This window comes from Setaria viridis, chromosome 4, assembly GCF_005286985.2.
Source record: "Setaria viridis chromosome 4, Setaria_viridis_v4.0, whole genome shotgun sequence".
NCBI classification, from domain to species: Eukaryota; Viridiplantae; Streptophyta; class Magnoliopsida; order Poales; family Poaceae; genus Setaria; species Setaria viridis.
The window spans coordinates 36,551,171-36,578,206 of NC_048266.2; the positions used below are offsets into that span (position 1 = coordinate 36,551,171).

Below are 27,036 nucleotides of genomic sequence, written 5' to 3' on the forward strand. Positions count from 1 at the left end.
TTCCATTTTGTACAACAATATAATGTTTAGAATAACTTGTCATTTATTTTGTTCCTAATAATAGCAGGACAGCAGGAGCTGTGTGTGGGTACTGCTCAGAAGTATATGCATCTGATTCTGAATTTCTGGCAAAGTGATAATTTTTTGAGGGGCGGGGGAAAGAAAATATGGCAGATGCTCTGTTTGCAGTTCTCAGAAAAGTTGTCAGTTTCCATGGGAGAAGGGGCACTATATAGAGAGGATCGGTATGGAGGTGGCCCAAGTAGCGCCAATTTTGACAGATTTTCAGCATAGCATGAAACAAATCGAGGGCGAGCTTTCGATTTTGCATGCCTTTATTGGCCAGGTTAGTACACAGAAAGGTGGTGACAAGGCATTTGATGCTTGGTTGGACCAAGTTAGAGATGTCGCTCATGAGGTGGAAGACATCATTGACGAGTATTTGTGAAAAATGTCCGTTAGATGAGTCGCAGGACAAGTAGAGCATTTTCAGTGGCCACATATTATAGCGTGCATACATTTTTTAATAATGAAAGATAATATTCCAGCTTTATTCAAAAATGCATCAGATCACAAACATAGAGGGTACATATTCCAAAAGAATTTTGGAACCAAGACAGAAGATCTGATATACCAAAAAGAAATAACAAAATATAAGAAAAAGAAAAGGAAAAATCTCTATAAGCTACTTTGGTAATCTCTATATACGTCTTGTTTCGTAAAGTCGCCTCTAAATAAACCGACTTCTCTTCGTAGGTGAAATCGAAATCAAAGCATGAGCCAATCTAACATCGGGGAAGAGAAGCAACTCCATCTGCTGATTGACGCTCTCACCACAAAATCAAGACCGCAGCAAAACCATCCACACTTCTACTAACACAGTCAATGAGAATAAGCAAGATACCAGTAGCTATTGAAGACTCCAAGTTGGGCAATCACAGCACCCGCACGAAGTACACCACCACTCAAAATTTCCGAAACGACGCCTCCGTCGAGAAAACAACAATAGTTGTTGCCGTCGCTACCCATTAGGATAAAGTTTTCACCTTAGTGATGGGTGGGCTCGAGACAAAGTGACGGTGCCCTCAAGGAAAACAGCACCCAAAGGCGTTGGCACCACTGAAACCGGCTAAGGTCAGCATGACTTTCACTATCGCACCCTAGCCCACCACAACATAGTTCAAAAGGTTGACGAAACGTGTCCAATACCACGCCATCGCCGATTCGGAGGCCGAAGCATACGTGCTCAGGCCATCCCTGACAATGTTGAGGCATAATTTCTGTCCTTCTGTTATCACTAAACACGTCAATCTGTACAAGTTATGTACTGTGAATTGTTATACTTCACCAATTACCATGGCCTGGACCCAGAGACCCAGAGTCCTCCTCCCATGCCGTCTCTGCTGTTGGGGGAATCCTCAAAAATGTTGAAGGAAGACCACATGTTTGGTAGGAAGGGCTGCTTCAGAAACTTCGGGGATTTTGTGTGACACCGGCAACTGAGGTCAAAGATCAAACCAATTCTCAGTTTGATATTTCAAACTTCATGGGAACCTAGCTGACCCCGGCCAAGTTTATACTTTATACTAAGCTGATGCCCATGCGCTGCCGATTCCACAGCATTTGACGTGAGGGGCGCCGCTCTTTTTTACCAGTAGCCGGGCTTGCATCAGAGATATGGGCATTCTTGGCCTCACTGACCCCAAGACTGGAAGCTTGCAATCTGCAGGTGCCACGCGGAGTTGAGGGGGCGTGGCGTTGCCCGTGATTGCGGTTGCGCCATTCTTCAACGGCGGCCGCCTCCGCCGCTTCGTCTCATCGGCTTCTGCTTCGTCTCGCTCCTCCTCCAGTCCTCTGCAACCCAGGTAGGCACGCCGTCCTCCTCCTCCGGCACCCCCCGCCACCCCCCCCCCCCCCCCCCCCCCCCCCCCCGGCATTTTGCGTTCGCGCTGCTGCTACTAATCCGTAGGGGGGTAGGAGGACGATGCATTTTTCTTGCACGCCGCTGTACGATCGATTCGTCGAACACCCTATGGGCATACGAGTGTCGTAGATACCGGGATTATGGGGATGAGGAATCATACTTCTCTCTCTCGTCATGAAATTGATCTCAGCAACCATGCCCCGTTCATGCCTTTATGCTTTAAATTTTTTGCTTGCTGATCAGACAGCCAAATCTTTTCTTCTTGATTACATCGAATCTGCTAGACCTTACCATCACTTTGCGCAACACTATTGTGTTTTGACGTGCCATTTTTTTTCTTTTCAATTATCACAGACAGAGACAGTCAGCTGTGTGTGAGTACTGCTCAGTAATATATGCATCTGATTCTGACAAAGTGATGATTTTTTGAGCGAGTGGAGCAAAAATGGCAGATGCCCTGTTTGTGGTTCTCAGAAAAGTTGCCCTTTCCCTGGGAGAAGGTGTGCTAGAGAGGATCGGCACGGAGCTGGCCGAAGTAGCACCGATTTTGACAGATTTTGAGCACAGCATGAAACAAATCGAGGGTGAGCTCTCTATCCTGAAGGCCTTTATTGACCAGGTTAGTACACACAAAGATGGCGACAAGGCATTTGATGCCTGGTTGGACCAAGTTAGAGATGTTGCCCTTGAGGTGGAAGACATCATTGATGAGTATGCTTACCTTACTGCACAGGCCCCAGATACAAGCAGCTTCTTCAAGAGAAAGTTCCATCAGATCAAGAACTTTGCAGCATGGCAGAAGTTCCCTAGCCAGGTCAGTCAAGTAGAAGCTCGAATTCAGAGGCTAACGGAAATGAGGAATCGGTATGGCATCTCGTTAGGTGAACTAGACAAGAGTAACAAGTTGCAGCAACACAATCAGTTCTCGATGTCAGATTTCGCTTACCTGACTGATAACTCTGAGATAGTGGGGAATACCGATGAGATTGCAAGATTGACACACTGGCTTCTTGAGGAGAAGCAAGACCGAACTTTAATTGCTATCTTTGGTATGGGAGGTTTAGGCAAAACTACAATCACAAGCAGTGTCTACAAGAATCAAAAGATCAGAAGAAATTTTGATTGTCGCGCATGGGTTACCCTATCTCAGACTTACCAAGCTGAAGAACTACTTAGAGAAATCATAAATCAGCTAATAGACCAGAGATCAAGCATGGCAAGTGGTTTAATGACCATGAATCGAATGAGATTGATTGAGGTGATACAAAGCTATCTACAGGACAAAAAGTATATGATTGTCTTGGATGATGTTTGGGATAAGGATGCTTGGTTATTTTTGAACTATGCATTTGTCAGAAACAACTGTGGTAGTAAAGTGCTAATAACAACCCGGCAAAAAGACGTGTCCTCTTTGGCTACTGGCAGCTATGTTATTGAAATGAAAACACTGAACTATGCTGAATCTTGGGAACTATTCTGTAAGAAGGCATTTTGTGCATCAAAAGACAACATATGTCCTGATAATCTTATATCTTGGGCAAACAAAATTGTTACCAAGTGTCAAGGACTGCCCCTGGCCATTGTAACAATTGGCAGTATTCTGTCATACCGTGAATTAGAGGAGCAGGTGTGGAAGTTTTTCTACGATCAACTTAGCTGGCACATAGCAAACAATCCAGAGCTCAATTGGATTTCGAGTGTCCTGAATTTGAGCTTGAATAACCTCCCAAGTTATCTGAGGAGCTGCTTTTTATACTGCAGCCTCTTTCCTGAAGATTACAAGATTAAAAGGAAACTGATTTCCAAGCTATGGATTGCAGAAGGTCTTGTGGAAGAGAGAGGAGATGGAACAACAATGGAGGAAGTTGCCGAGTGTTACCTTATGGAGCTCACTCAACGCTCTCTTCTTCAGGTCACAGAAAAGAATGCATGTGGAAGGGCTAGAACATTTCTGATGCATGATCTTGTGCGAGAGGTAACTCTGATACTTGCTAAAAAAGAGAAGTTTGGTATGGCTTATGGCAACGGTGGTACAGCCCAAGTTGCACATGAAGCTCGCCGCTTAAGCATCCAAAGAGGTGCCAAGTCCTTAAATTCTTTGGCAAGTTCACAGCTCCGGTCCTTTATTTTGTTTGATACTGAAGTACCGTCTTCTTGGATATATGATGTTTCATCAAGTTTCAGACTGCTGAGGGTCCTATGCCTTAGATTTGCCAATATTGAGCAAGTTCCATGCGTGGTCACAGAATTGTATAACTTGCGTTATATGGATCTTTCACACACAAAAGTGAAGAAGATACCAGCATCGTTCAGCAAACTGGTTAACCTTCAAGTGTTGGATCTCAGATTCAGCTACGTGGATGAGTTGCCACTGGAAATTACTATGCTAACTAATTTGCGGCATTTACATGTGTTTGTAGTCCATGATGTTCAACAAAGATCATTGAATTGCTTTGGCTCCACCAAATTTCTTGGCAACATTTGTCATCTAAAGAATCTGCAAGCCTTATACACTGTTTCAGCCAATAAACATTTGGTTTTGCAGCTGGAGAACTTGACACAGATGAGAGGTTTGGGTATCATGAAAGTGCAGCAAAGCTACATTGCTGAGTTATGGAACTCCCTGACTATGATGCCTAACCTGAGCAGACTGCTGCTTTTTGCATCTGATATGGATGAGATTCTAAACTTGAAAATGCTTAGGGCGTTACCAAATCTGAAGCTCCTCTGGTTGGCAGGGAAATTAGATGGAGGCATGGTCCCATCACTATTTTCTAAGTTTGAGAAAATAACACAGTTAAAAATGGACTGGTCTGGTCTGAATGAGGACCCTATTAGCTCCTTATCGCACATGTTAAATTTAGTTAATCTGTGTCTCGTCCGAGCATATGATGGGCAACAGCTAACTTTTTGTGCAGGATGGTTCCCTAAGCTCATAACTTTGCAGTTAATTGACATGGAACATCTGGATCTGATTGAGATAGAGGATGGAACATTGATGAATCTACATACTTTGGAACTTACTGGTTTAAGGAACCTTAAAGCTGTACCAGAGGGCATCAAGTACCTCAGGACACTCGACCAGATGTTTCTGACAGATATGCCAAACGAGTTCATAGAAAGGCTGCTAGGAAGTGACAAACACATTGTTCAACACATACCTGACATCCACAATTTTGGCTCTTCTGATTCTCAAGCAGGTACAATCCATTTTCTTAGTATGTGAATTACGTGACGAAATAACTAATATAGTCATCATAAGACAGATATTGATCTAAGTTTAAAGTAAACAGATAGACACAAAAGTATAAAAAAGGGGAAACTATTCACAAAGCTTATTATCAAAATATATCCAAATATTTGGTTTCATCTTCCCTTCTTATAATCTTATTCCCCACAATGCTTCTATTATTTGTAAAGCATAATAAAAGCTGGTTTGTTGATATTGCAGCAAATAACTTCATTTCTTCGGAATACCTTGCCAAAAAGTACGGCGCTGGTGCAATTAACTACTCCCCTGCAGAGTGAGGCTCATCTGGCACTCTCTCCAGGGGCTGTCAGCAAGAAATATGTGGCTCCTTTTGTAGGCCAGGGAGAGTGAATAAAAAAGCAGTTCATCTAGTTACCAGGACAGTATATGAGCGATTTTTTTCTGTTAAGCAGTATCTGATGGTGTTAAGCGTAGTTTCCATCTTATTATACCAATCAAGTTAATTTTGTACTGGTTGTATACTACAGACTGCTGCACTTGCTACCATTTAACATGCCTGATAACTAATGTTGTAAAGTTACCGAGGTCATTTCAAAACCCTTTAAAGGAAAAGAAGTCACAGAAAAGAGCAATTTCAGAAAGCATCTTATGCGGTTGACAATTGTTTCCAACATAACAGATTGAAAATTACTGAGAACTCAAATTTAATAGCCAGCAAATATGGTTTTGTGTAATCGAGGAGGTGTGGTCCGCTTCACATTACAAGATTGCAATCGAGAGCAGTGTAAATGCGGTACCCTGAAAACAAGTGTTTTGTTCTGTACAAGTGTGGTGAGATGCGCACATGAGAATTGCTAGCCGCTAAGGTTAGCATGCAGGAGGCAGTGGAAGTGGTGCATGGCCATCTCCACGGACGGAGCGTATCTTCCAACGCCGTAAGCTGGTGACTCCAGGCCCCGCTGAACCCCCTCACAGAGTGCAATGTCCTCCATCTGCAGGTAAGAGATGCGACTATCAAGCAGCAGCATTGAAATGCCTACGCCTGGTGAATATCAATGTAAAAGCTGTTCTACTATACACATGGATTAGACTGCTTGCTTGTGATGCTGCAAGCCTGAGAGAAACTGAGTTTAGCTTCCTGTTTGTTCATCTAATCGCGCAATATAGCAATTTATAATATGCATCATGGAATCAGGAGTTTCATGCCATGTCAGCACTGTGCATCATTCGGAGAAAACTTGCAGCACAATAGTATAGCAACGAAAGAATTGAGGCAGAACATTTTTCTGCTTCTTCTTCAACCAGCATGGTTTTCATAAGAAAAGCAGGAAATTCATCTGGTAACTTACTCAGTCAAGGTAAATGTTGTTAGCCTATTTTTTACTGAGACCATGTACTTGAATGTAAGCTGTCATACTACCTCACAAGTCACAACCAGACATTAGTGCTATATCGATGTACCTGTACTTGCTCACTGTCTTTTAGGCTTCTCTCGATAAAGTTCTGGTCATCCTGCGCATTCAATATGGAAGTTCAACTGAAACAGCTCACAACATGCATGAATATACCATGTGTAAACCTCAGCACTTAAAAGATACAACTACAAAAAGGTTCATTTTAAACTGTAGTAAATGCAAATGATCATTAATTATTCAGGTGGAACCTATAGTATTCCATCAAGTTAACACACAAGACAAAAAAAATGTTGTACTGCAAAAGGAATGAACAAGAGGAAACCATTGTAACAAAAAAAAAATGCTCAAGTTGGCAATTCAAACAACTATCTCACTAGCACAACACCTGAGATGCGTAAAATAAACATAAATTGGCACATAAGTTAGAGAAAATGGACTGTACCAGCAGAGACTTGTCGAGAAAATAATCAAATACCACCTTACACTTGGTTGAACCCAGTGGCACAGCTAGATTAGTGTCCATCCATGGACCGTACCTGAAAATAGAACTTATTCACATCTCCCATGCATAACGCAAAGTGAAAAGGGTAGAATAGCAGGATCTCAAGGATGATCACCTGTTGATCATAAAGTTTGGATAAACAAAGGCATAGAGAGCTTTTGTCCCTAAGCGTTCGAAGTCATCGGGTTCAGATGGTGCACTTTCACATCTTTGAACACTAACTCTTTCGTATGCCTGCTAGAGATGAATAGATGGTAATTAACTATTCATCTTAAAAGAGAACAGCAACTGCAATAGCATTAGTATGAGCTGAGCTGTGAAGATAGATAAAAGAAAAAAAACAAATTGAAACCGGTACCTTCAAGAAAACAGAGCTCAACAAAGTATAAGTAGTATTCAAACAAATTGCACAAATATTTTCGTCTAGTCGAGACCCTTAAATTCGCACCAAAGTGACTAATCCCTAAACAGAATCTTATCAAGGAAATGTCTGCAGAAGGAAAGGAGGTTTGCGGATAATACAAGTGTTTCATAGGACTGAAGCTGCAGACCGGATGCAAGAGCCCCATGTGCATATGGGACGTGATATCCACCATCTAGATAATTGTCACAAAAGACCTGCATAAGAAATACACATTAGTTATAATATGTTCAAGAGAAATTCACTGCATTTATGTGACATGTGAATAATGTGGCAGACCTTCCAGTTACAGTTGATAATATATTCTCGCCTGCAAATATGAGGCAGTGAAGTGTCAATGCCATTTGTACTCAACAGCTCTGAAGCGCTACCGAGCCATTCATTTCCAACCACATCACCAGAATCATCTTCAGTCGACTCGTCATCAAATCTGGCCAATACAAAAGGTCCCCATGTAGCCACCTTAATTGGTACAAGACCAAAATCCTGTTTCCAAACAGAAGCATAAGTTGCAGTCATTGGGCTGAGTATAGGCTGAAGAAAGAGTTTGGAATATATTTACATTCTTATTGAAATTCTTTATTCCTGATATTCTTGTAGCCTTCAGGAGGGTACCGTCCAATCCATATGTCCATCCCTACAAAACAGCATCCCTACCATCTCACTCAACACTCATAATGATCGAAACAACTAGGCAAATAATACAATTTCTACAGCTCAGCATCTGCTACCGGTAGAAAGCAGAGGCTTTACCCATACCCAGTTCATGAAAAACCCTACTCGAAGTAATGAACTCAATGATGTTTCATTGTTTGGTCACTTTCTGATTGTACTTTAAGTATCCACATAACTACCAAAAAGATGGGAGTTCAGTTCTCAGTTTCTGTCATAGAAATCAAGGTTTGAATTGTCATTACATTTGTGGAAGTTATTAGTGCTGACAGCCGAATCGACAATTAGCATTCTAAAGGACCTTCAGTTAATATCACACTTATTCATCCCAAGTTATTTCTACATTTTCTTTCACAAAACCTAATGAATCAATCATCTGTACCATATGTCTTTCTTAGAGAAACAAAGAAAGAAATATGATAAGATCAGCACTATAAGGATGTACCATCTCTAAAAGGCTTCCATTAAGGAACTCACATGATAAGGGCACTGGAAGCAAGTCTTCTGACCACTTCCACATGCAAGGAGTGAGGCATGATGTCGGCACACATTGTGAAAAGCATGAAGGTTCCCGTTTGCGTCCCGGCATACGACGAATTCTACATTTCCCAGTCTGTTGCTTCATCTTGTTAGATGATTGAAGGTTAGCAGTCTAGACCATGATATATCATATACAAGAAATTTGAGGTAACGTTACTGAAAGACAGTAAAAAATTTCATGTTTGTTCTATCTAGACTAGAAAAATCCCAGGAGCATCTATGCTCATACAGCAAGTTTTAAAGTCCTGCGCAACCATATCAACGTCCCAGACTGTATGTCAACAGCCAAGTACTGAGCCATGAAAAGTGCTACCAGAACTTGTTCTACCAAGATGGGAAAAAGTGAAATTTGTAGCACTGCTAGTGTACTAGTACCCTGCGGCAGGTGCTGTCATCAATTCATATTCAGATACAGATTTAGTCTACCTCTAAAGAACACTCCACTTTCTATTCATTAGGACATCTGAAATCATCTCCAACCAAAAAGAAAGAAGAAAACGAAAAATCTGCCGTTCACCATTGTTTACTTTCAGTTTGAAACCCTATACAACTAGATAAAAAAAACTTTTTCTTCAAACGAAACAAAACAGAAGGTGCCTTCTGATTCAGACTACAGAAGCATGCAAACAAAATTGTAAGCACCTTCCTGTGAAGAAGTCATTTGGGTTCTTCACTTGCCATATGTGACCTGCAGTAAAATTTAACAGGTACAGGCATTCAGAGAGGAATTATGGATGCCAACAAAAACGTAAATATGTGAACATGTAGATGTAATAACAATTTAGTGCAGAAACAGTAGTGCAATGATAAACTATGGCTGAGTCGCAAAACCAATTAATATACTCAGCCATTGCTGTAATGAGCCAGGATGACGACGCAATGGAAGCGCAAGGCAAGACTAATCCAGATACTCCCTCTGCATCAACGCGCTATTCAAGTTTGTACAGAGCCGAGGCCCTATACTCTGCCGATGATTGAACAGTGACTCCTACCCTGTCACTCCCATCCACAGATGGAAGTGCTTCTCCAGCACTCCTACCACGAATCACTAGCATACGATGCATCCTTGCTGGAATCGGATCGTGAACCGTTAGGTCCGCAGCTCAAAATCAAATCGAGACTCTGGGAAATCAATCGGGCGTACCAACAGCCTGCCACCCGCGGAGGAAGACGCGGTCGAGCTCGAGCCGAAGGAAGTCCTGGTCGGCGTACCACCCGCTCGGCGGCGTCACCGCGGCGTCCAGCGGGACCGCCGGGTCGAACTCCGCCACGAGCCTCCGCGCGTGCTCGGGCTCGGCCGCGACGGCGCGCGCGGCGGCGGAGGAGACGCGTGGAGGCCAGGCGCCGGCGCGGCGAGGTCCGAGGCGTGTGGCTCTGGCGGAGGAGAGCGCGGCGAGCGATCGCGCGGCCGCCATCGCCGTCGCCCGGCCGGCAGAGACGAGTGCGACAAGTCGAGACGGGTTGTGGGGTGTCGGGGAGTGCACTCTCCGCTGGCGGTGGCGGTTAGCCGGATGGGGGGATGACGTGGCGTTTGTTTCGCGGAGGAAACGGTTGGTTAGACCCGTTCCACTTTCATGGTTGAGCCGTTGAGCCCAGAATGGGCCCAGTTAGATCGGACCCGTACTTCAGTGACTGCTCTTTTTTTAAAAAAGAAAAGTTCCTACGTGACACTGGGAGATAGCTAATTCCACGTCCGAAATTTCAATCTTCCTTGTTTCGCTTCAAGTTTCATGCCTTTTATGACACTACCATGAGATTCACCAACTGAAACTCTGGTCTTTTAGCTCGTCCGTTGACACAATTTTTCTTTTTTTTGACTATATTCGTTACTATAATTCTATAAAAAGGTTAGCTTAGAAAAAAAAATTGCAGTAAAAGGTTTCGTGTTACCGCTGGGATTTCATCCTGTAGATTTTTAATCCTCGGAATTGTGGTTCCACGTCATATGCGCTTTTTATCAGCTACTTGGAAAATGGTGTATGCCTCCTAGCAGGAGACGGCCATGCCAGTGGTTACTAGCGAGCAAAAGGGCCTCAGCGACGGGGCCGGCGCCCGCGCCGACGACGACCAATCGCCATCGGAGGGGAGACGACGACGGCAGGGCTCCCATGGATCGCACGCCAAAGCAGCTGCATCGGATGGGGAAGCGATCGAGAGGCGAGAAAGCGAGATGGAGCCCCAGACGGGTCGGTCGACGTCGAATTGACCACCACCGTACCCATCGGTCGCATCGCGCTCCTAACCACCAGCTGATGGTCCACACGAGACCACTAACCGATCAGCGGATGATGACGACTAAACCAAGCGATTCCGAGTTAATTAGGTGGCGACGGGTGGGCCCGGAAGCGGATAAGATCGTCGTACAGCGCCAGCACGACACAGAGACACAGGCAGCAGACGTATCACGTAGTACACGCGCCCGCGGCGGTGGTCCATTCCCACCTCTCTCTCCCCCTCCGGCCGTCACACCCCGGCCGGCCGGCCGGCGGCCCGGGGCCCTTCCTTTTTCTCTCTCATTATCTCCACGGCCTGCCGGCCGGCCGGCCGGCTATCTCGAAGCTTATCTGTTATCTCCACGCCGCTTTTTGACAACCTTGCCTGTCTGTCTCCCCGTCAAGTCTCTCTCTCTAGTATCTCACTACACGTCACCGCTTGCCAGCCGGAGAGAGCCTTATCTTGAGTGTACAAAAAGTGTCCAGGAGCATGCAATGTTTAACTAAGGCAGCAGGGTTAGATTATGTTAACATGGTGATGCAAGTTTACACGCCTCTCCGGATTACGCGAAGAAACTGTTTTGTTTTTTTGTCATGTCCGAAGCATTCTATTTTCACTGCAAGTGCTAAAATAAAGGAGAGATGTATAGCATGTTGCCCTCAAGGTAAGCAGGTGATAAAGAGGAAGGAATTACCGTACAATTACACCAACCAAGCATGGCCTCATGTTGCTCTTTCAGCACAAAGGGGTGGTTACAAAGTGTGTTTTAATTTGTTGCCAACTACCGTGCTGTACTAATAATCCTACTCCTTGCTAAAAGTAGGAATATTGATTCAATTAGAACTAGAGTATGCAACCCACTAACATCAAATGAACAGATTATTAGCACCAAAAAGTAGTAGCTGTGCACTTGATTAGTTCATCTCCTTCAAAAGGGTTAGCTTGTTGGAGGAGCTAGCTAACTCTCTCCATTTCTCCAATGAGATCACAGCAGGTAGCACGTACCACCTGTTAGGGATAAAATCACAGCAGCTTGGTGCTCATATTCTCTTGGAGCTGGAGGTCAATGTAAATGCGGAAGAAGAACCGAGTGCTCGATTGCTGGTGGCTAAAAGAAATTAAGAAATCAACGCCTAGCACAGGGTATTGTATACCATGGTCGACGAGACGATCGATCGGATCCCGAACTATTACAGAGGATCCATCGATCCACCATGTCGTCGTCCTCGATTTGTATATATATAATATCCTTCCCATGTAGGAGTATTCTTCAGCCACTGCCGGCGCCGCCGTCGTCGGTGCCGGTGGCGGAGGGCGGGAGGAAGGGCGGCAGCGCGGTGAGCGAGGTGGACGCGACCCGCCGGATGGAGCAGCACCGGAGCACCCGCCGCCGCTTGTTGAACGGGTTCTCCGGCTTCGCCAGGTCCCGGGCGCTGCTCACCGCCGACGCCGCGTCCTGCAGGTTCGCGAACGACCGCGACTTGCCGGAGAAGAAGTTGGACAGGCCCCTCCTGCACCCATAAATCGTTCCATCCACCCGCGTCAGAGAACTGGTATGATCCAGCGAGGAAGAAGCCGCGTACACGCTCGATCGATCGATGCGTGGCGTGGGAATGGGATGCTGGCTTACTTGATGGGGAGCGCGTCGTCGAGGCCGTCCATGCACGAGAGCGCGCCGCCGGCGCCCTTCCTACTCGCCGCCGCGGACGCCGCCGTGGCCCCGCTGTCCGCCTCCTCCCCTTCCTCCTCCTCGTCCTCCGACGCCGCGCCAATGGACGACCTCTCCTCTTCCGCGGCCTCCTCCACCGTCTCCAGCACGAACAGCCCCGCCCGGCGCCCCACGCAACCGCCGCCTTTGTCACCCCGCGCCGCCTCCACCACCACCCCCGCCTCCTGGTCCTGGACCACGTCCTTCCTCTTCCTCGCCCCGCCGCCGCCGCACAGCTGCCCGTACGCCACCCCGGCTGCGCCGGGCCCCACGGCCGCAGCAGCCGCCGCCACAACGGACATCGCGTCCGGCCGCCGTCGCCGCCTCAAACAACGGTGCTCTCATCAATGGCGCCCGCGCCGGCAGGTGGCTCAGACACCCATGGACGCAGATCAAGATTGCGTATTTATATATATCTTGCCCCGAGATAGAACGATCAGAGAGGAAGGAGGGAGAGGGAGAAGGAGAGGAGGCGCGAGGTGCGGGGGTGTTTATAGATAGCTAGCTCTAGGCTGGGGAGCAAGAGACCGGCCGGCAGGAAGAAGAGGGTACGCGTGGAGGGGGAGACGTGGCCGACGCAGCGACGGCGACGGGCGCACCGGACACAGGGTACCCGCATGCACACCGCGCACAGCCAACACGTTTTCTCTCGCCGAGAATTTTTGGTCTCGGAGGACGGTCCCTCGCGCCCGTACCTCACCGGGATGGATAGATGCGAGCTCTCCTGCTTAATTAGACAGATTTCTTTTTCGAAAAGAGCATAAAAGCATTATCATATTTTTACTAAAAAACAAAATAAAAGCAAGTGCCAGCTTAGTTAGTTTTGAAGTGAAAACAGGGATAAAAAAACCGTACTATTATAGGGTGTGAAAACTTTATCTGCAATCAAGTGCAATGCGTACATAATGCATGCATGGCTCAATTTACTTTTGTTTCTTGTGATGGAAGATTATTGATGCTAATAGAGATTACGCGTGTATTTGGAGAGAAGTATAGAAATGGTTCGGTAATTGCTAGGATAGTTCGAGCTAATTTTCATGCTTTTTTCCTTTCAATCAGGAAGTTTCAAGCGAGTTTAGTTACTCTTGATTTGGATTAGTATACATGGTGAGCTGGAGATGCCGGATAGAAATTAAATCGGGGTATTTTAATTTCTTGATGCTTGAGTAGTCATAAGAAGGCAATAAGCACATGTCCAACTGTTTTACCATAAATATGTATAATAGAAAATCAAGAGAACTCTCTATTAAAAGTTATCGCAAGAGCCCTCCCGACTTGCAATGTACGAGGAAGATGAAGGGGTGTTGAAACACACACAAAAAAAGAGGAAAATAGAAAGAGAATTAACATATTGAGATAAGAAAGTAACAATCGAGACACCTCCAACTCCAACTTCGGCGACCTCCTTTTCTCCGGCAAGCATGTCATCTTCTTCGACGATGAATCCAAACTCCTGCAAGTTCCACTTTGGGTTATTAGGATTTGGGGTTCGTGTTAGGGTTTGAGGGTTTCGGCTTGGGAAGGAGATTGATAGCTACCAGGTCTAAAAGGATGGCTAGGGAGGCTCTCGAACCAGGCGTGATAGTGGGGTGTAGGCGGGATGGCGAGGCAGCAGTGGGGTCGTCCGCTGCGGTGGTGGAGGAGACCGGTTGGGACAGGTCGGTGGCGGGAGGGAGGGGCGGGAGTCGAGGCCACAATAGTTTGTGGCTACGGCGGTCGTGTGGGTGTGGCAGATCCGGTGGTGATGGTGCCGTCAGATCGGTGGGGGTGGGGGTAGAGGCGTGGGAGTTCAACCGGACATGGTAGGGTGTCGGAGGATGGATGGTTGGGGAGGGGGAGGAGGAAAGAAGAGGGTGGTGTCATGTTTAAAAGCACACGGTCTTTGTCATAAACCGATTACCTTCAGTGGTCCTTGCCGGTGTTGGAGCTGACGCAAGCGAGGTGGTAGGTAGCAGCGAGGCAGAGGCTAGAGCAAGGCGACCGGGGGAATGAAGATGAGCGGTTGAGTAGAAATTAGCTGCACATAGCCGGTTCTGGATGGCGTGCAAGGAGGATGCCCATCTATGGAGCTGCCGGTGGCCAGCGGAGGAACGCATCATCGCTAAGTCTTGGTGTTCATTATTTTCTAGTATGTAATAGATAGATAATTTCTCTCATGAATCCCTGTAACTTCTACAAGCACCTGTACCAAAAAGCCTCAATATAATTTCAGGTGGAGATGCTCCCCGTTGAACCTAAAAGAAAAAAAAAGTAAAATGAGAGAGAGAGGGGAGGATAATATTGTGTCGCTATGGTGGTAACAAAGGTGGACTGTAGGGCCCATGCTGCAGATGTGTAGGGGTTTCTCCCTTAACCTTAAATAGACAGTATTCTCTCTCTAGTTACCTCTCCTATGCATAATCTCTCTTCTTTAAAGATAACAGCTATTAATAGTGACACTCAGCTAATTGCTGTTCTTATCCTTTACCGAGTACTACAGTGATACGCGGCTTCCACTATTATTGGTTGAGTCATGGTTACGGGGTATTGTCTGTCTCCTAGACCATGCATAAACGGGGCAGTGATGCATATAGGAAGTTCACTTGTACATGCTTGGAGCTTATTAGTCGCCCTGTACAGTGAATGATAAATATTATACTATATATCTCGAAGTGAGTGTCTCTTCCAGCCAACTTCTTCTTCCATTTTGCATGCTGATTTTGCCGACACATGAATCTTCGAGGAAACATAAACAAACTCACCTTGCGCAATGGCAATTATTCCTGTCATTTTCGTAATCTTCCTGGACAGGTGACATGCTCGTATCCAGATTTTCCTGGCACAGCTAGCCTACGTGTTGCCACATAGGACGACCGTCCATAGTCAAAAAAGTTAATGTGTAAACCTCTTAAGCCCAAATCCTGTGTGGTTCAGACTGCATGTCCTCGAATGCTCTGTGCTGCTGGCGAGTAATCAAGTGATTTGCAAAGTCATCAGTAGCTTAATTAGTCAGCTGGAGAAAGATACTATAGCATAAACATGTCAAATCTTTTGCCCAATAACCTCTGCTCCAATACTGCAAGTACAAGCTGCCGGCAGGGTCTTTACACCCAAAGGTACTCGTAGCAGCTACTCATAAGAAATGTATAAAAACGTACGTGGCGTCCTGAAACGTTATCGCTAACGTCTCTGACTCTTGGTGTGCGTCCAAGAAGGGTGAGTTGGAGCTTGGAACCTTGTGAGGAAAGATTATCTCCACCCCGAGAAGCACCTCTACTGCTCGGTCTCTTTTCTTCCGCCGCGTATCTTTCGTGTGAGATCCTATCAAGGAGGCCTTATCCTGACGGCGCAGAGATTAGTCTAGTCCTGCAAGTAGAAGAATGACTGGGGCGAAGACTTTTTCTTGATCAAGTCATCAGTAATAGGCTAGCTGCATGCCGTGCAGGGCGTTAGGAACGAGCTAGAATCCAGAGTGCAGAGCAGAGTTGCCGTGTAGTCTTTGAAGTTCCCAGGACTCTGAACTGAAGTGCTCGTTCAAACAAACCTGCGTCGATTTGACCAACCCTTGTTTAAGAGACAATTCCTGTTGGACACCAGAAAACTACTAGTTACAAAAAGAATTGGTTCCTATTTGACACCGAATTCAACTTTCGTTCCTTATACGACACTCTGTTGGATTTTCCGTCCGGGAACCGTTAAATACCATGCGAAAAGATAATTTTGCCCCTGTGAGCCTCACCACCTTTCTCCCTCCCCTTCTCCCTCCTCTGCTCCACACCGCACGGGCTCGTCCACACGGGCCCACCCCGGGGGGCCGCCGTTCCTCCACCTCACCGGCATTGGCCTGCCCTCCCCGCCCAGCCACGACGACCTCCGTGACGTTGGCATCCGCCTCGCCGACCTGGCACGCTCCGTGCACATCCACTTCTCCTTCCGCGGCTTGGCCGCCAACCGCCTCGACGCGGTCCGCCCCTGGATGCTGTAGGTGTTGCAGGGCGAGGCTGTCGCCTTCAACTCCATGCTCCAGCTCCATTGCCTCGTCGCCGACCCGTCCGCATCTACCGACGACACCTGGGCACCCATCGACGTCGTCCTCGACTGCGTGTCATCCATGCGCCCCAAGGTGTTCGTGGTTCATAGAGGCGCTCTTCTACTACTCGGCGGTGTTTGACTCCCTGGACGCGGTGAGCGGCGGCGCGGGTGAAGCCATGGCTGAGGCGTACCTGGAGCGGGAGATTGCGACATCATGTGCAGCGAAAGCACGGAGCGCAGGGAGCAGCACGAGCTGCTGCAGCTATGGCGGGACAGGCTGGGGCGCGCTAGGCTGGCCGGCGTGCCGCTGGGGGCCAACGCGCTGCGGTAGGCGAGGATGCTGGTGGGGCTCTTCTCCAGGGAGGGCCACTGCATGGAGGAGGCCGACGAGTGTGTGACGCTAGGGTGGCACGAGCGGCCGCTCTTCTCAGCGTCTGTGTGGCAGGCGGAGGATAACAATCATAGTGACAGCAACGCAAACGGCACCAGCGCAGCGAGGAGAGCAATATCAGTTGCAGCAGCTAGCTAGGATATGGCAGCTACTGTAAATTGGTAAGAAATAGTGCGGATGAGCCCGTGCGGGTTGGAGCAGAGGAGGGAGAAGAGGGGAGGAGAGGAGGGAGGAGGGTGGTGGAGCCCACAGGGGCAAAATCATGGTCATTTGACGCTCCCCTGATGGAAAATCCAATTGAGTGTTGTATAAGAAACGAAAGTTAAACTCGGTGTCAAATAGGAACTAAAATTTTTTAAGGGTCAATAAAGAAACTACTAGTTTTTTTAGGACCAATAAAGAAATCAGTAATTTTTTTGGCGTCAAATAGAGAATTGTCTCGTTGTTGAACCCAACCTTGTCTCATCGTTTTCTTGCATACAAGCACATACTAAATTGTATGTATCATCCAAGAAAGCAACCTTCTGATCAAAGGCTACGTTTTCCACGTCCCAAGATCCTCATCTGACATGTTCCAAGATCCTCATCATCTGACCGGGTTACACCGCTCCAAAAGACCGATATCAGATCAACAACCCATCATCATCTGTCCAGCTGGAGCACTATCCTGTTCATTCAGATAAGGTCACTCCACGGTCGTGGCATCCTACCCCTGCGGTTGCAGTCAGCTCGTCGCCATCCTCAACTCATCTTAACCTCCTACAGTGACGCCACCTACTGATAAACCAAGATCGACGGCGAGCCACACGAACAGTGGCATTTCGCTGCTTATCCAAGTTCCGAAGCAAGGCAGCGAAAACGACGCGCGGGATCGATCGATCGATCTCGAATCCGGGAGCAGTAGTCTGTCCACGCGCGACGGCGCCGCAAACACTTTTTTTGGAGCAGGAATCTGCTTCTTTCTGCATGAGCGTCGTCAGAGATTTATATTAGCCGAAGCAAATGGTTATGGTTCTCCGTATGGAGACGACAGGAACGGATGGTCCGGCCGGGAGGAGGACAGAGATGAAGATAGACAGATCGGTGATCACGCTATCCTCTTTCTTATCCGCTCTGACTACTGAGGCTCTGAAACCCTAGCAGAGCCCTGCTGCCTGCTGCAGATCCTTAGTACGGGCATATTCTCTCGTCTCCTTTATTCCCTGCGCCTTTTCTTTTTCTAGGCAAGGTGTACACATGCACGACATGCAGCTTTCGTTCGTTCGTTCGTTCGTAGCATCGCAATTATGGACGGAGGATGGGTAGATGGATAGATGATGCGCATGGCTAGGTAGAGGCGGGATGCAAATGCAATGCATCGTCGTCGTCCAGCTGGAGCGCATGCCTTATTCGCGCGTTCGGTGCGGGAAAGCTACGAGGCGGCCGGGCCAGGTGGAGGTGGAGCCTCGCTCGTCGGGTATCGAGGTGCTTTGCATACGCTCTCTTGCCGCCGCGCGCGGGTCGTCGTCATCGCTAGCGTCGGCGACTCGGCGCCACTCCACTCGCTACCGCTTGGAGCGTTGGAGGTTGCTCGGTCGATCGGCGCCTAAAGCGGCGGGTTCGGACCGAGGTGGATGGATCGTGGAAACGTGGGAGGTGCCGAGAAAAAGAACAGAAAACAAAAGGAGCCCACGCTGCATAGCGCTCGCGGCCGTCACGTCAATTCGTTTTAGCATCGAAATAATATTGAGAACGAAATGAGTGAGAGTGGAGTGAATGTATAGGGCAGTGGGTACCTACTACCTGCACAACGTGGTGATGTGTAATGTGTAAATAAACAGTGTTGGTGGGTAGCCTATATATCAGAGTTACTGTCGGTATTAGTAGAGAAACCTGATATTCGGTGGTGTTAGGGACCAATAACAACAGGCTTGATTATTAAAAAAAAAAGGCTTTATCACGGAGCCCAATTGCTGTGATGCTCCAGTGGTCCAGTCTCAGGCTCTCTCAGCCCCGTCCCTCACTCCCTGCAGGTTGAAACTGATCCAAGGCGCCAGTGGTTATTGTATTAGCTCTCTCAAGTCTCAACTCATCCCATGATGTTTCTCGACCGGAAATGTGTCTATGGCAACCAATTGCGCCATACAAAAAGAAAAGGAAAATAAAAGATGTAAAAGATTTTTGAGGGGAAGATTTAATAATAAGCAAAAGAAAAGACAGTTCAAACACCCACCTTATGTAAGAATTAGCCACCTTATGTGAGAATTAGTCGGCCCATAGATGTGGGCCTAATTTGATATAGTTATTGGAAACTGTAGCCCAGAAAGAAATGGCGACAACCTATCACTTAACCTATCACTCGGCTCGATCCTAACCGTCCATACACACAGCGGATGATAGCATCCGTCCATTCGGATCCACGGGACAATTTATATGTGCTCACAACCACATTCCTAGCTTGTCTGGTGAGCCCTCCCAGAAGCAAAGCTAGGGTTCCGCCGCCTTTGGCTCCAAGGTTTGAGATCCCATCGGACCTTTGATTTTCTTTTGCTTGATTAGGCTAGTATTTTCTCATGTGAATTCGTCTAAAATCATAGGTTGTTTAATTTGGTGAGCCTCCCGACACAAAGTTGGATCAACCAAGATCTAGAGTCCCGCCGCTCTCTCGCTCTAAGGTTCAAGATCCCACCGGATCTTCAATTTATTTTGCTTGATTCATTTAATAATTTCTCATGCGAGTTCGAATTTAATAATTTCTCGTGTGAGTTCGCCTAAAATCCTAGATTATTTGGTGAGCCCTCCTCAAAGCAAAGCCATATCCACCCAGTTTAGAAGTTCCGCTGCCTTCGGCTGATCGGTTCTCAAGTTCAAGATCCCACCATACCTTCGATTTCTTTTTGTTTGATTCCCCTAATAATTTCTCGTGGGCGTTCTTCTGAAGTCATATAAGTTATTTGGCAAGATTTTCCTAACACAAAGCTACATCCACTCGGATGTAGAGTTTCGTCGCCCGTAACTCGAAGGTTCGAGATCCTACTAGATCCCCAATTTCTTTTGTTTGGTTCGACTAATATATAATTTTTCATGTGAGTTCATCTAAACCATAGGTTCTTTGTGAGCCACTCCTGACACAAAGTCGCATCCACTCAGATCTAGAGTTCCACTACCTTCTAACTCACCGGCGAGGCCTCCTAGAAACAGTGCATCCAACGAAATCTTAGAGTTCCACCACCTCTAGCTTTAAGATCTTTGACACCCTATTTCCACTCTTGTCGTCTATCATGGATCAAGCCCTCTATTTTTGTCACACCACGGTTTTCTTATGCCCATCTATGAAAATAGCATCACAAGTTGGAGATTCTCCTCATAAGAAATTTATTGAACACACCCTACTTTCACCATAGTCTACATGGTTGTGTATGGTCTAACATCTATCCTCAGCCATAAAGTTGCATCCTTATATGTTGGAATCTCATATTGGATTAGAGTTGAGTTCCCCTTGGCCCCTATCTCCATGTTTCTATTTCAGGATTCATCTAGTTACTATTTGGTCCTGGTGTTTTTGTGTTATTTGTGGCGGGTTTTTAGGTTGTGCGCATCGGATTTGTTGAATGGACTGGATTGAAGATGAGAATTCTTCCTTAGGATTCTTTTTTGTTGGAATAGAATGAAGATGCCTTGTAAAATCTCAATATCTTACCACTCCTAAGCTCCTTGACAACCTAACTTCAACAGTTCTGCCCTCAACATCTATAGCCAAAACTAGCCCATCTTCTTGTACCACGCCAGTCTTTCCTTTGTATGCATATATCCATGAAAAAAATGCATTTCAGATTATTGTGATTGCCCTAAGAGGCGTTATTAGACACTGACACCCTAATGGCTCAAGGTCTGAGATGAACCGAAGCTCCAGTTTTTTCTTAGGGAAAATTGTGCTTTATTTGATCACTTTTGGGCTTTTCAGGTGCTTCCGGCCTAGGTAGGATTGGCTTCTCCAGGCCCACCCATTGTTTAGGCCCACGAGCAGCTTTCAGCCTACACGAACATAGGCATTGCGCCAAAGCTTTGCATCAACTCCAAATCTTTGCCATTTCATTTCTTTGACGTCAGATATGCAGTGCAGCAACAGTGGAATTTCTCGCCAACCAAGATCCCAATTCCCAAGCGATACAATTCAACTTGAAGCTCAATGAGTGTGTTTTCGTCACTGAATGCAAGGTGCTCAGCGCTTAGTTTCTATTCTCAGGTCGCATGAGCTGGAGAACATTGCACTGACAATGGAACATCACCGACACAAAAGGTACGATCGCAGCTCTCTTCTCAGTAGGCCTGGTGGCACTTTCATAGCACAGGGTTATGCTTATTCAGTAATCATGAGCTGTAGCATAGGTATTCAGTAGTCAGTACAACGTATACATGTATGGCGGCCAACTGATAGGACCAATAACCAAGCTGTAGCATGTATGCTTATTCAGTAATCATGAGCTGTAGCTTTGGGATTCAGTAGTCAGTACAACGTATGCATATATTGCGCCCAACTGATAGGATCAATAACCAAGCAGAAATGCACTGAGAGAAAACACATCTTCAGGTCAAGCCTAATAGGACTGCATGCTTCTGTACATCAGCACATCAAAAAGTAAACCATTGCAGAAAATATGAAGTTAGATATAACAGTGTGGGCACAGAGATTTGGAAGGAAGAAAATAATTGAGTCTAGACGGCGACCAGTTAATCACTGTCATTTTTTGCCACCACATATAATGTACTCCATATAATTCCCTGCATATTCATGAAATCTAAAACATAGTATACCATAACCATATGAAACAACTTAACACCCTCCTATAATACAACCAATCTTCTAACATGTACCAGACAACTGATTACACCTCCTCTGCTCCCCACACAAGTTCCTAAAATGAATTGAGTATACTTGCTACAGATAAGAATGCAATAGAAGGTGAAAAGATATTCGACAGGAAGGGGACCTCATAGCTATGCTCTGAGTAAACACTCCAGTCATCTTCTCCCCCGCTATGTCAGTTCTGGAGGAGTTTATGTTCTTCTTATGCTCCAGCTGTTTCTAATCATCAGGCCATTATTAAGTGCGCCCCCCCCCCCCCCCCCCCCAAACAAGTGGGGATCTTGACCGACTGGCCCAAAGCAAATCATCCTTGCCTACCAAGTTATTGACCTATTGCACAAATTGTGCATCCAATCTTTCCAAACTCCCACAGAAGCTACTTCAGAGTGGAAGCACTCCGATACAATCCTGTCATTGCGCTGGTAATCTTGTCACCTGAATGTCTGATCTGGAAACTTCCGGTTCTCCTTGGCCTGCCTGGCTTGGGCAGGAAGAGTGTGTTGAGCATCTTATCCAGATCTTCGGCACTGTACTTAACATACTTGCTCGCACTGATGTCCTGCTCAACGAGCGGCCCATAGTTCTGCATGAAGCTCCGGTAAATAGGCACTATAGCCTGCACCACAAGGTGGCATGTCTTCTGCTGCAAATCCCTATCTGATATCACCCATGTAGACTGCTTTTGAAACATCTCATCAAACTTAGCATTGAACGATTTGAGCCTCTGCTTCACTAAATCTCTAGCGGTAGCCTGGCCCTTGGAGAACATGATCAGCCCCTCCCTGCTCAGCAGGGGCGCAAGTGTTCCCCAGCTCTCCCTCAGAAACACTGCCGAGTAGTAATCCTTGTACTGCTCATGCTCCCTGAGCCATGCATCGCCTAAGAGCTCACCCAGCTTAGTACCCTTCAGGTGCTTGAAGAAGTGCCAGTGTATGTTCATCATGAAGAGGCACGACAGCGTCGTATCTCCATAAGCCTTTGACCATGTCTCGAAGTTGATCTCAAGCGTCTTAACGATATTAAGCACCGCGTCTACCAGCATCTTATCATTGAACACCTCTTTGCGCCAGCTGCGGTGGATGGTGACCACCTGTGTCAGCACAGACCGATACGGCTCCCCAAGGAGCTGGTTGCAGTACTTGGCAACAAAGCTCACCAGGCGCGGCACTCCACCATCAACTGGTGGAGGCATATTGCGCTGCAGCTCAACCTGCACGAGCAATTCCTCAAAAATCTCAACAGCACCATCCACCACCATCTTGACAAGCTCCCTAGTCCGGGTCTGGATCTCCGCACAAGCCTTTCCACCGAACAAACGGTTGAAGTCCAGCCTCAGCTTATTCAGAGCATCAAACACGTCAAGCAACCGCAACAGCTTGATGGGGTCTTTCCTGGTATCAGCCAGGGCGCGGCCAAACTTGAGGAAATCGAGAATGCCAGCACGAGCCGCGACCTCAGCAAAGCACGACGGCATGGCCTCTGGCCGCCGCTCAAACACCGCCACGCAGAGCTTCCTCTCAGCTTCCAGGAGGTGGTGCACCGCAAACTCCAGATGCCGACCCCAGCGCTCGACGCTCGGGCTGAGCACCTGCGCGTCCTCCGACGTCTCCTTCAAGTAATCGAGCCCCAGCGCGCGGAGGCTGGCTCCCACGGTATCCCCTCGCGCGTCGGCGTACGCGGCGGAGCAGCGGTCAAGCCGCCCGTTCGCGGCGAGCCGGTCAAGGATTAGGCTGAGCTTGTGCACGACGGAGGGAGGGATCCGAGAAGGCACGATGGACGCCGGGGTGGAGCTGTCGCCCCGCTCCCTCATAGCAAGCGGCGCGGAGTGCTCCGCGAGGAGCCGACGGAACTCGGCCTCGAGCATGCCGAGGGCGGCCGCCAGGAGGCCCGCGTCGAGGTCAGCGGCGGCGCGGCCCTTGAGGTTGTCCAGCTGCCCCGCGAGGCCGGAGAGGAAGCGCGGGTCGGCGAGGCTGCGGTCCCCGAGGTACGCGACGATGTCGGCCAGCCACTGCGCGGCGAGGCCGCAGTTGTCGGCGAGCAGCCTGAGCGCGCCCTCGAGCTGCGCGAGCACGGCGAGGTACCCCGGGACGTCGTCGGCCAGGGAGTCCCGCGCCAGGAGCGTGGGCTCCAGCCCGTGCACGGCGTCGAACACCTTGAGGACCGCGGCGGCGGGGCCGAGCGCGCGGTCGATGTTCCCCCCCGCGGACGCGAGGGCCTCCGCCGGCGCGCGGATCGGGCGCACCGACGCCTCCATCGCGGGGAGCCGGGACTGGATCTCCTCCAGCCGCGGGGACGACTCCCGCGCCAGCGCGCGGCCCAGCGCACGCGACCGCTCCACCCCGGACCGCAGCGCCTGGCGCGCCGCCAGCAGCGCCGCCATCCGGCGACCCTCCTCCGCCTCCTCCGGTTGCTGCTGGTTGTCCGCCGCCGCCCCCATCCGCGCGCGCCTCAGTCACCCCGCACGCGCGTCGTTCCTCCAATGCCGAACCCTCGAGGGAGCCGGGACCGCGAGTTTTTCCCACCCGGGAATCGCGACGGGAAATCCTGCGCGGAGAGGAAGCAGCCTGCGGTAGGTGCTGTTGGTGAGACCTCACCTGAGGCGCCGCTTCGACGCTACGGCTACTTATCCGACGGGAGGAGGGGAAGAGGGGGGCGGGTTGGTGACTGGCGCTGGGAAGGGGCGGCCATGCCGGCGAGGAGGAGAGGGGGTTTAGGTTGGAAAAGGGGGGCGAGGAGAGAAAGGGAAGGGAAAAGGGGATGGGAGGCGCTCGGCGCTCCCAGAGGCAGAAAGGAAGGGAACGCGCTTGGCTCGGCGTGGGTGAGGGGGCGAGCGGGGAACGGGAACGGCACGGGGTGATGCGCGGACGGGCGCGTGCGCCCGTTTCCTTGTTTTGGCGTCGGGGTGCGGGCGGAAAGGCAGGCGCAGCCAAATGTGGGGCTCGGCTGACGGCTGGGCAGGGGCGCGCGATCGAGGCGGCGGCCAGCCAAGCAGATCCTGAGCCGCGGCGGCTGCGGTCAGCAACGGGGAGCGGGCGCGGAGGCAGGTAGCTCCCGCGGTCGCGGCCGGTGGCTGACACGGATGGCCGCGCGCCGGAGAGCTCAGGTCTCAGGTCAGGTGATCTGGCCCTCTGGCACTGGCATCTGCTATTCAGCCCGGCCGGGCGGCGCGGCCGGCGGCAGGGGCATTTGTGCCTGCCGGCCGGCGAAAGCTCGCCGCGCTGCGTCCTCCACCCGTCCTGGTTGTCAGTGAAGGGCGTGACTGCCTGACTGGGCTACAGGTCAACGGTCCATCCCCGGACGGGGGGTGCCGTGCCGTCAGGGTATCCGAGGTTGTCCGTTCCGACTGTGCACGTACCCGTGAGTTTCATTTCATGTTTCACTTCACTTCAATTATGGGGAAATTGTCGTGGCCTGGGCATGCAGGGCTCGCCCCGTGCCGGTGACATATGTCGCGGTACTGTCACGTATACAACTGACTGGTGCCACACGTACTCATCAGGCTGCTCTCAACCTCTTCTCTTGTCCGTCTGCCAGTTCGAAACGCACTAGTAGTAGCAGAGTACTCCAGTGCATCCCGTATGCGCTCGGAGACGGCAGCCGTGTGCTGCTACTCCGCCGGGTAACTGGCCGTATGGCCCGGCGGCAGGGACGAAGGGCATGGAGTACAAGCAACCCAGCAACCAACTGTCACCTTCCCCGGCTAGCTGTTTCTTGCCTTTCTACGGCGCGAGCTACTGTGACACTCTTGCTGGCTGCTGCTGCCGCTGCTGACGTGTTGGCATTTAAAGGTTCTATTCTTGCCATGCTGGCACGGTCAAGCGCAGCAGCAATTGGAGTTGGTTGGATGGATGCAAAGTGCAGGGTCACTGGTCCGGTGGTCCCTCCCGGTGCATTGATGATGGCACAGTTGGTGATTGAGTGCCAGCAGTTCATTTCTTCATGAAACGCGTTTACTGTGTTTGACTATGGCTGTATGGGTTGCATTGCATTCCGCTACAGCTTTTCGCAGTGCATTCTGAATACTGCTGGTTGTTGGCTAAACAATGCTTAGCGGTTGGTCTTACTTGCAAGCAAGACCCAGACGATCCAACGTTACAACGTGACACGAAGCTCAGTCGACACGCCAAGCTCATACAACGAAGATGAGGCGAGTTAAAAAAACAAGTCTTTGCTCACTTTTTGTTGGAAGAAAATCTGAAAATCTTTTTCACTTTTTGATGTGGCCGCCGTGATCTAGACAAGCGCTGTCTTTTCTTGTCATCTTCTCGAAGGGGGGGCTCTCTCGAGCTGTCGCTCACCGGAATTGGCACGGCCTAGTTACTGGGCCCGGGATGTACTTGCCGTTCGGTAGCAACGAACAAAGATGTGAGTGACCGGTGCCCCAGCCACGTTGGGTTCCATTTCCCATAATGCGATAAGGCACAGTGTCTCAGCGAGCCAAGGACAAAATCTTTTTCACAAAATGATTCCCGAAAGTTGCCTAGTTTCTACTACTGTTTAACTAGGTGGAGTAGCAGCAGTGTGTCCATAACAAGCTGAGCCTACATCTGATATCATATCTAAAAACCCGGAATAAGAAACAATTTCGCCCATTTTGCAGTATTCAATTCAGGGATCTGTAATTCCGTATAGCTACAAAACAAAACATTTGAATAACAGTTTATACAATCTGAACATAATTTCTCCTGTTAGATTGACTTTGTAGTACATCCATGTAGCAAAAGATAAGCACAGTACAGGTACACTGTAACCCAAAAGGTGAAGCGAAAAAATGGGTGGTAGCTGGTAGATGCGAATGATCGGACCTAAAAGGTTGTTCATCATACATACGCGTTCAAATCAAAAGGCAAAGAAGCAAAGATTACAAAGGTTCGTTGAGCAAACAGGACATACGCGGTAGTAACATGCCAGTAGAGCATCATTCAGATAAAGAGCTATCATGCTAAACTTTTTATTTCCTACTCGCCGTGTTTGTGGAGTCAAATCATGCAACCTATCCAGCAAAAAGGGAAAAAGTAATTCCTAGAGAGGATTAAGAAAGAAAGATTTTTTTTTAGTATGCATTCAAGCTTTTTTTCAGCGAAAAGGCACGAGACTGCATTCAGGCATGTAGCGATGGAGCCGCTGTTTCTGCATCTCAAATAATTCAAACCTGCCACCAAAATTTAGCATCCATGATCT

At 48.5% G+C, this 27,036-nt stretch overlaps 4 protein-coding genes and 1 pseudogene across 5 annotated transcripts; 2 read left to right on the forward strand and 3 right to left on the reverse strand.

Moving 5' to 3' along the window:
• Positions 1-977: 977 nt before the first annotated feature.
• Positions 978-5,779, forward strand: LOC117852130 (disease resistance protein RPM1). The gene is made up of 3 exons (XM_034734100.2): positions 978-1,865; positions 2,279-5,124; positions 5,376-5,779. The coding sequence occupies exons 2-3, from the start codon at positions 2,370-2,372 to the stop codon at positions 5,450-5,452; spliced, it is 2,832 nt and encodes a 943-aa protein (XP_034589991.1). The 5' UTR covers positions 978-1,865; positions 2,279-2,369; the 3' UTR covers positions 5,453-5,779.
• Positions 5,780-5,815: 36 nt separating this feature from the next.
• LOC117852131 (choline monooxygenase, chloroplastic) lies at positions 5,816-10,164 on the reverse strand. Of its 2 annotated transcripts, none has more exons than XM_034734103.2 (10): positions 9,830-10,164; positions 9,328-9,373; positions 8,623-8,758; positions 8,036-8,110; positions 7,753-7,959; positions 7,575-7,670; positions 7,168-7,289; positions 6,993-7,086; positions 6,597-6,647; positions 5,816-6,127 (listed from the first exon to the last, which is right to left on the reverse strand). In XM_034734103.2, the coding sequence occupies exons 1-10, from the start codon at positions 10,098-10,100 to the stop codon at positions 5,990-5,992; spliced, it is 1,236 nt and encodes a 411-aa protein (XP_034589994.1). In that variant the 5' UTR covers positions 10,101-10,164; the 3' UTR covers positions 5,816-5,989. The 2 variants fall into 2 exon arrangements, with proteins under 2 accessions (XP_034589994.1, XP_034589995.1); XM_034734104.2 differs by having other exon boundaries at positions 7,168-7,286; positions 9,830-10,161.
• A 1,436-nt stretch (positions 10,165-11,600) lies between these two features.
• LOC117852132 (uncharacterized) lies at positions 11,601-13,295 on the reverse strand. Its single transcript, XM_034734105.2, has 2 exons — positions 12,530-13,295; positions 11,601-12,410 (listed from the first exon to the last, which is right to left on the reverse strand). The coding sequence occupies exons 1-2, from the start codon at positions 12,907-12,909 to the stop codon at positions 12,170-12,172; spliced, it is 621 nt and encodes a 206-aa protein (XP_034589996.1). The 5' UTR covers positions 12,910-13,295; the 3' UTR covers positions 11,601-12,169.
• A 2,061-nt stretch (positions 13,296-15,356) lies between these two features.
• On the forward strand, positions 15,357-17,520 carry LOC117853685 (protein SLENDER RICE1-LIKE 1-like; annotated as a pseudogene).
• A 4,229-nt stretch (positions 17,521-21,749) lies between these two features.
• Positions 21,750-24,733, reverse strand: LOC117853923 (exocyst complex component EXO70A1). The gene has a single exon (XM_034736202.2). The coding sequence runs from the start codon at positions 24,290-24,292 to the stop codon at positions 22,232-22,234; it is 2,061 nt and encodes a 686-aa protein (XP_034592093.1). The 5' UTR covers positions 24,293-24,733; the 3' UTR covers positions 21,750-22,231.
• Positions 24,734-27,036: the final 2,303 nt, after the last annotated feature.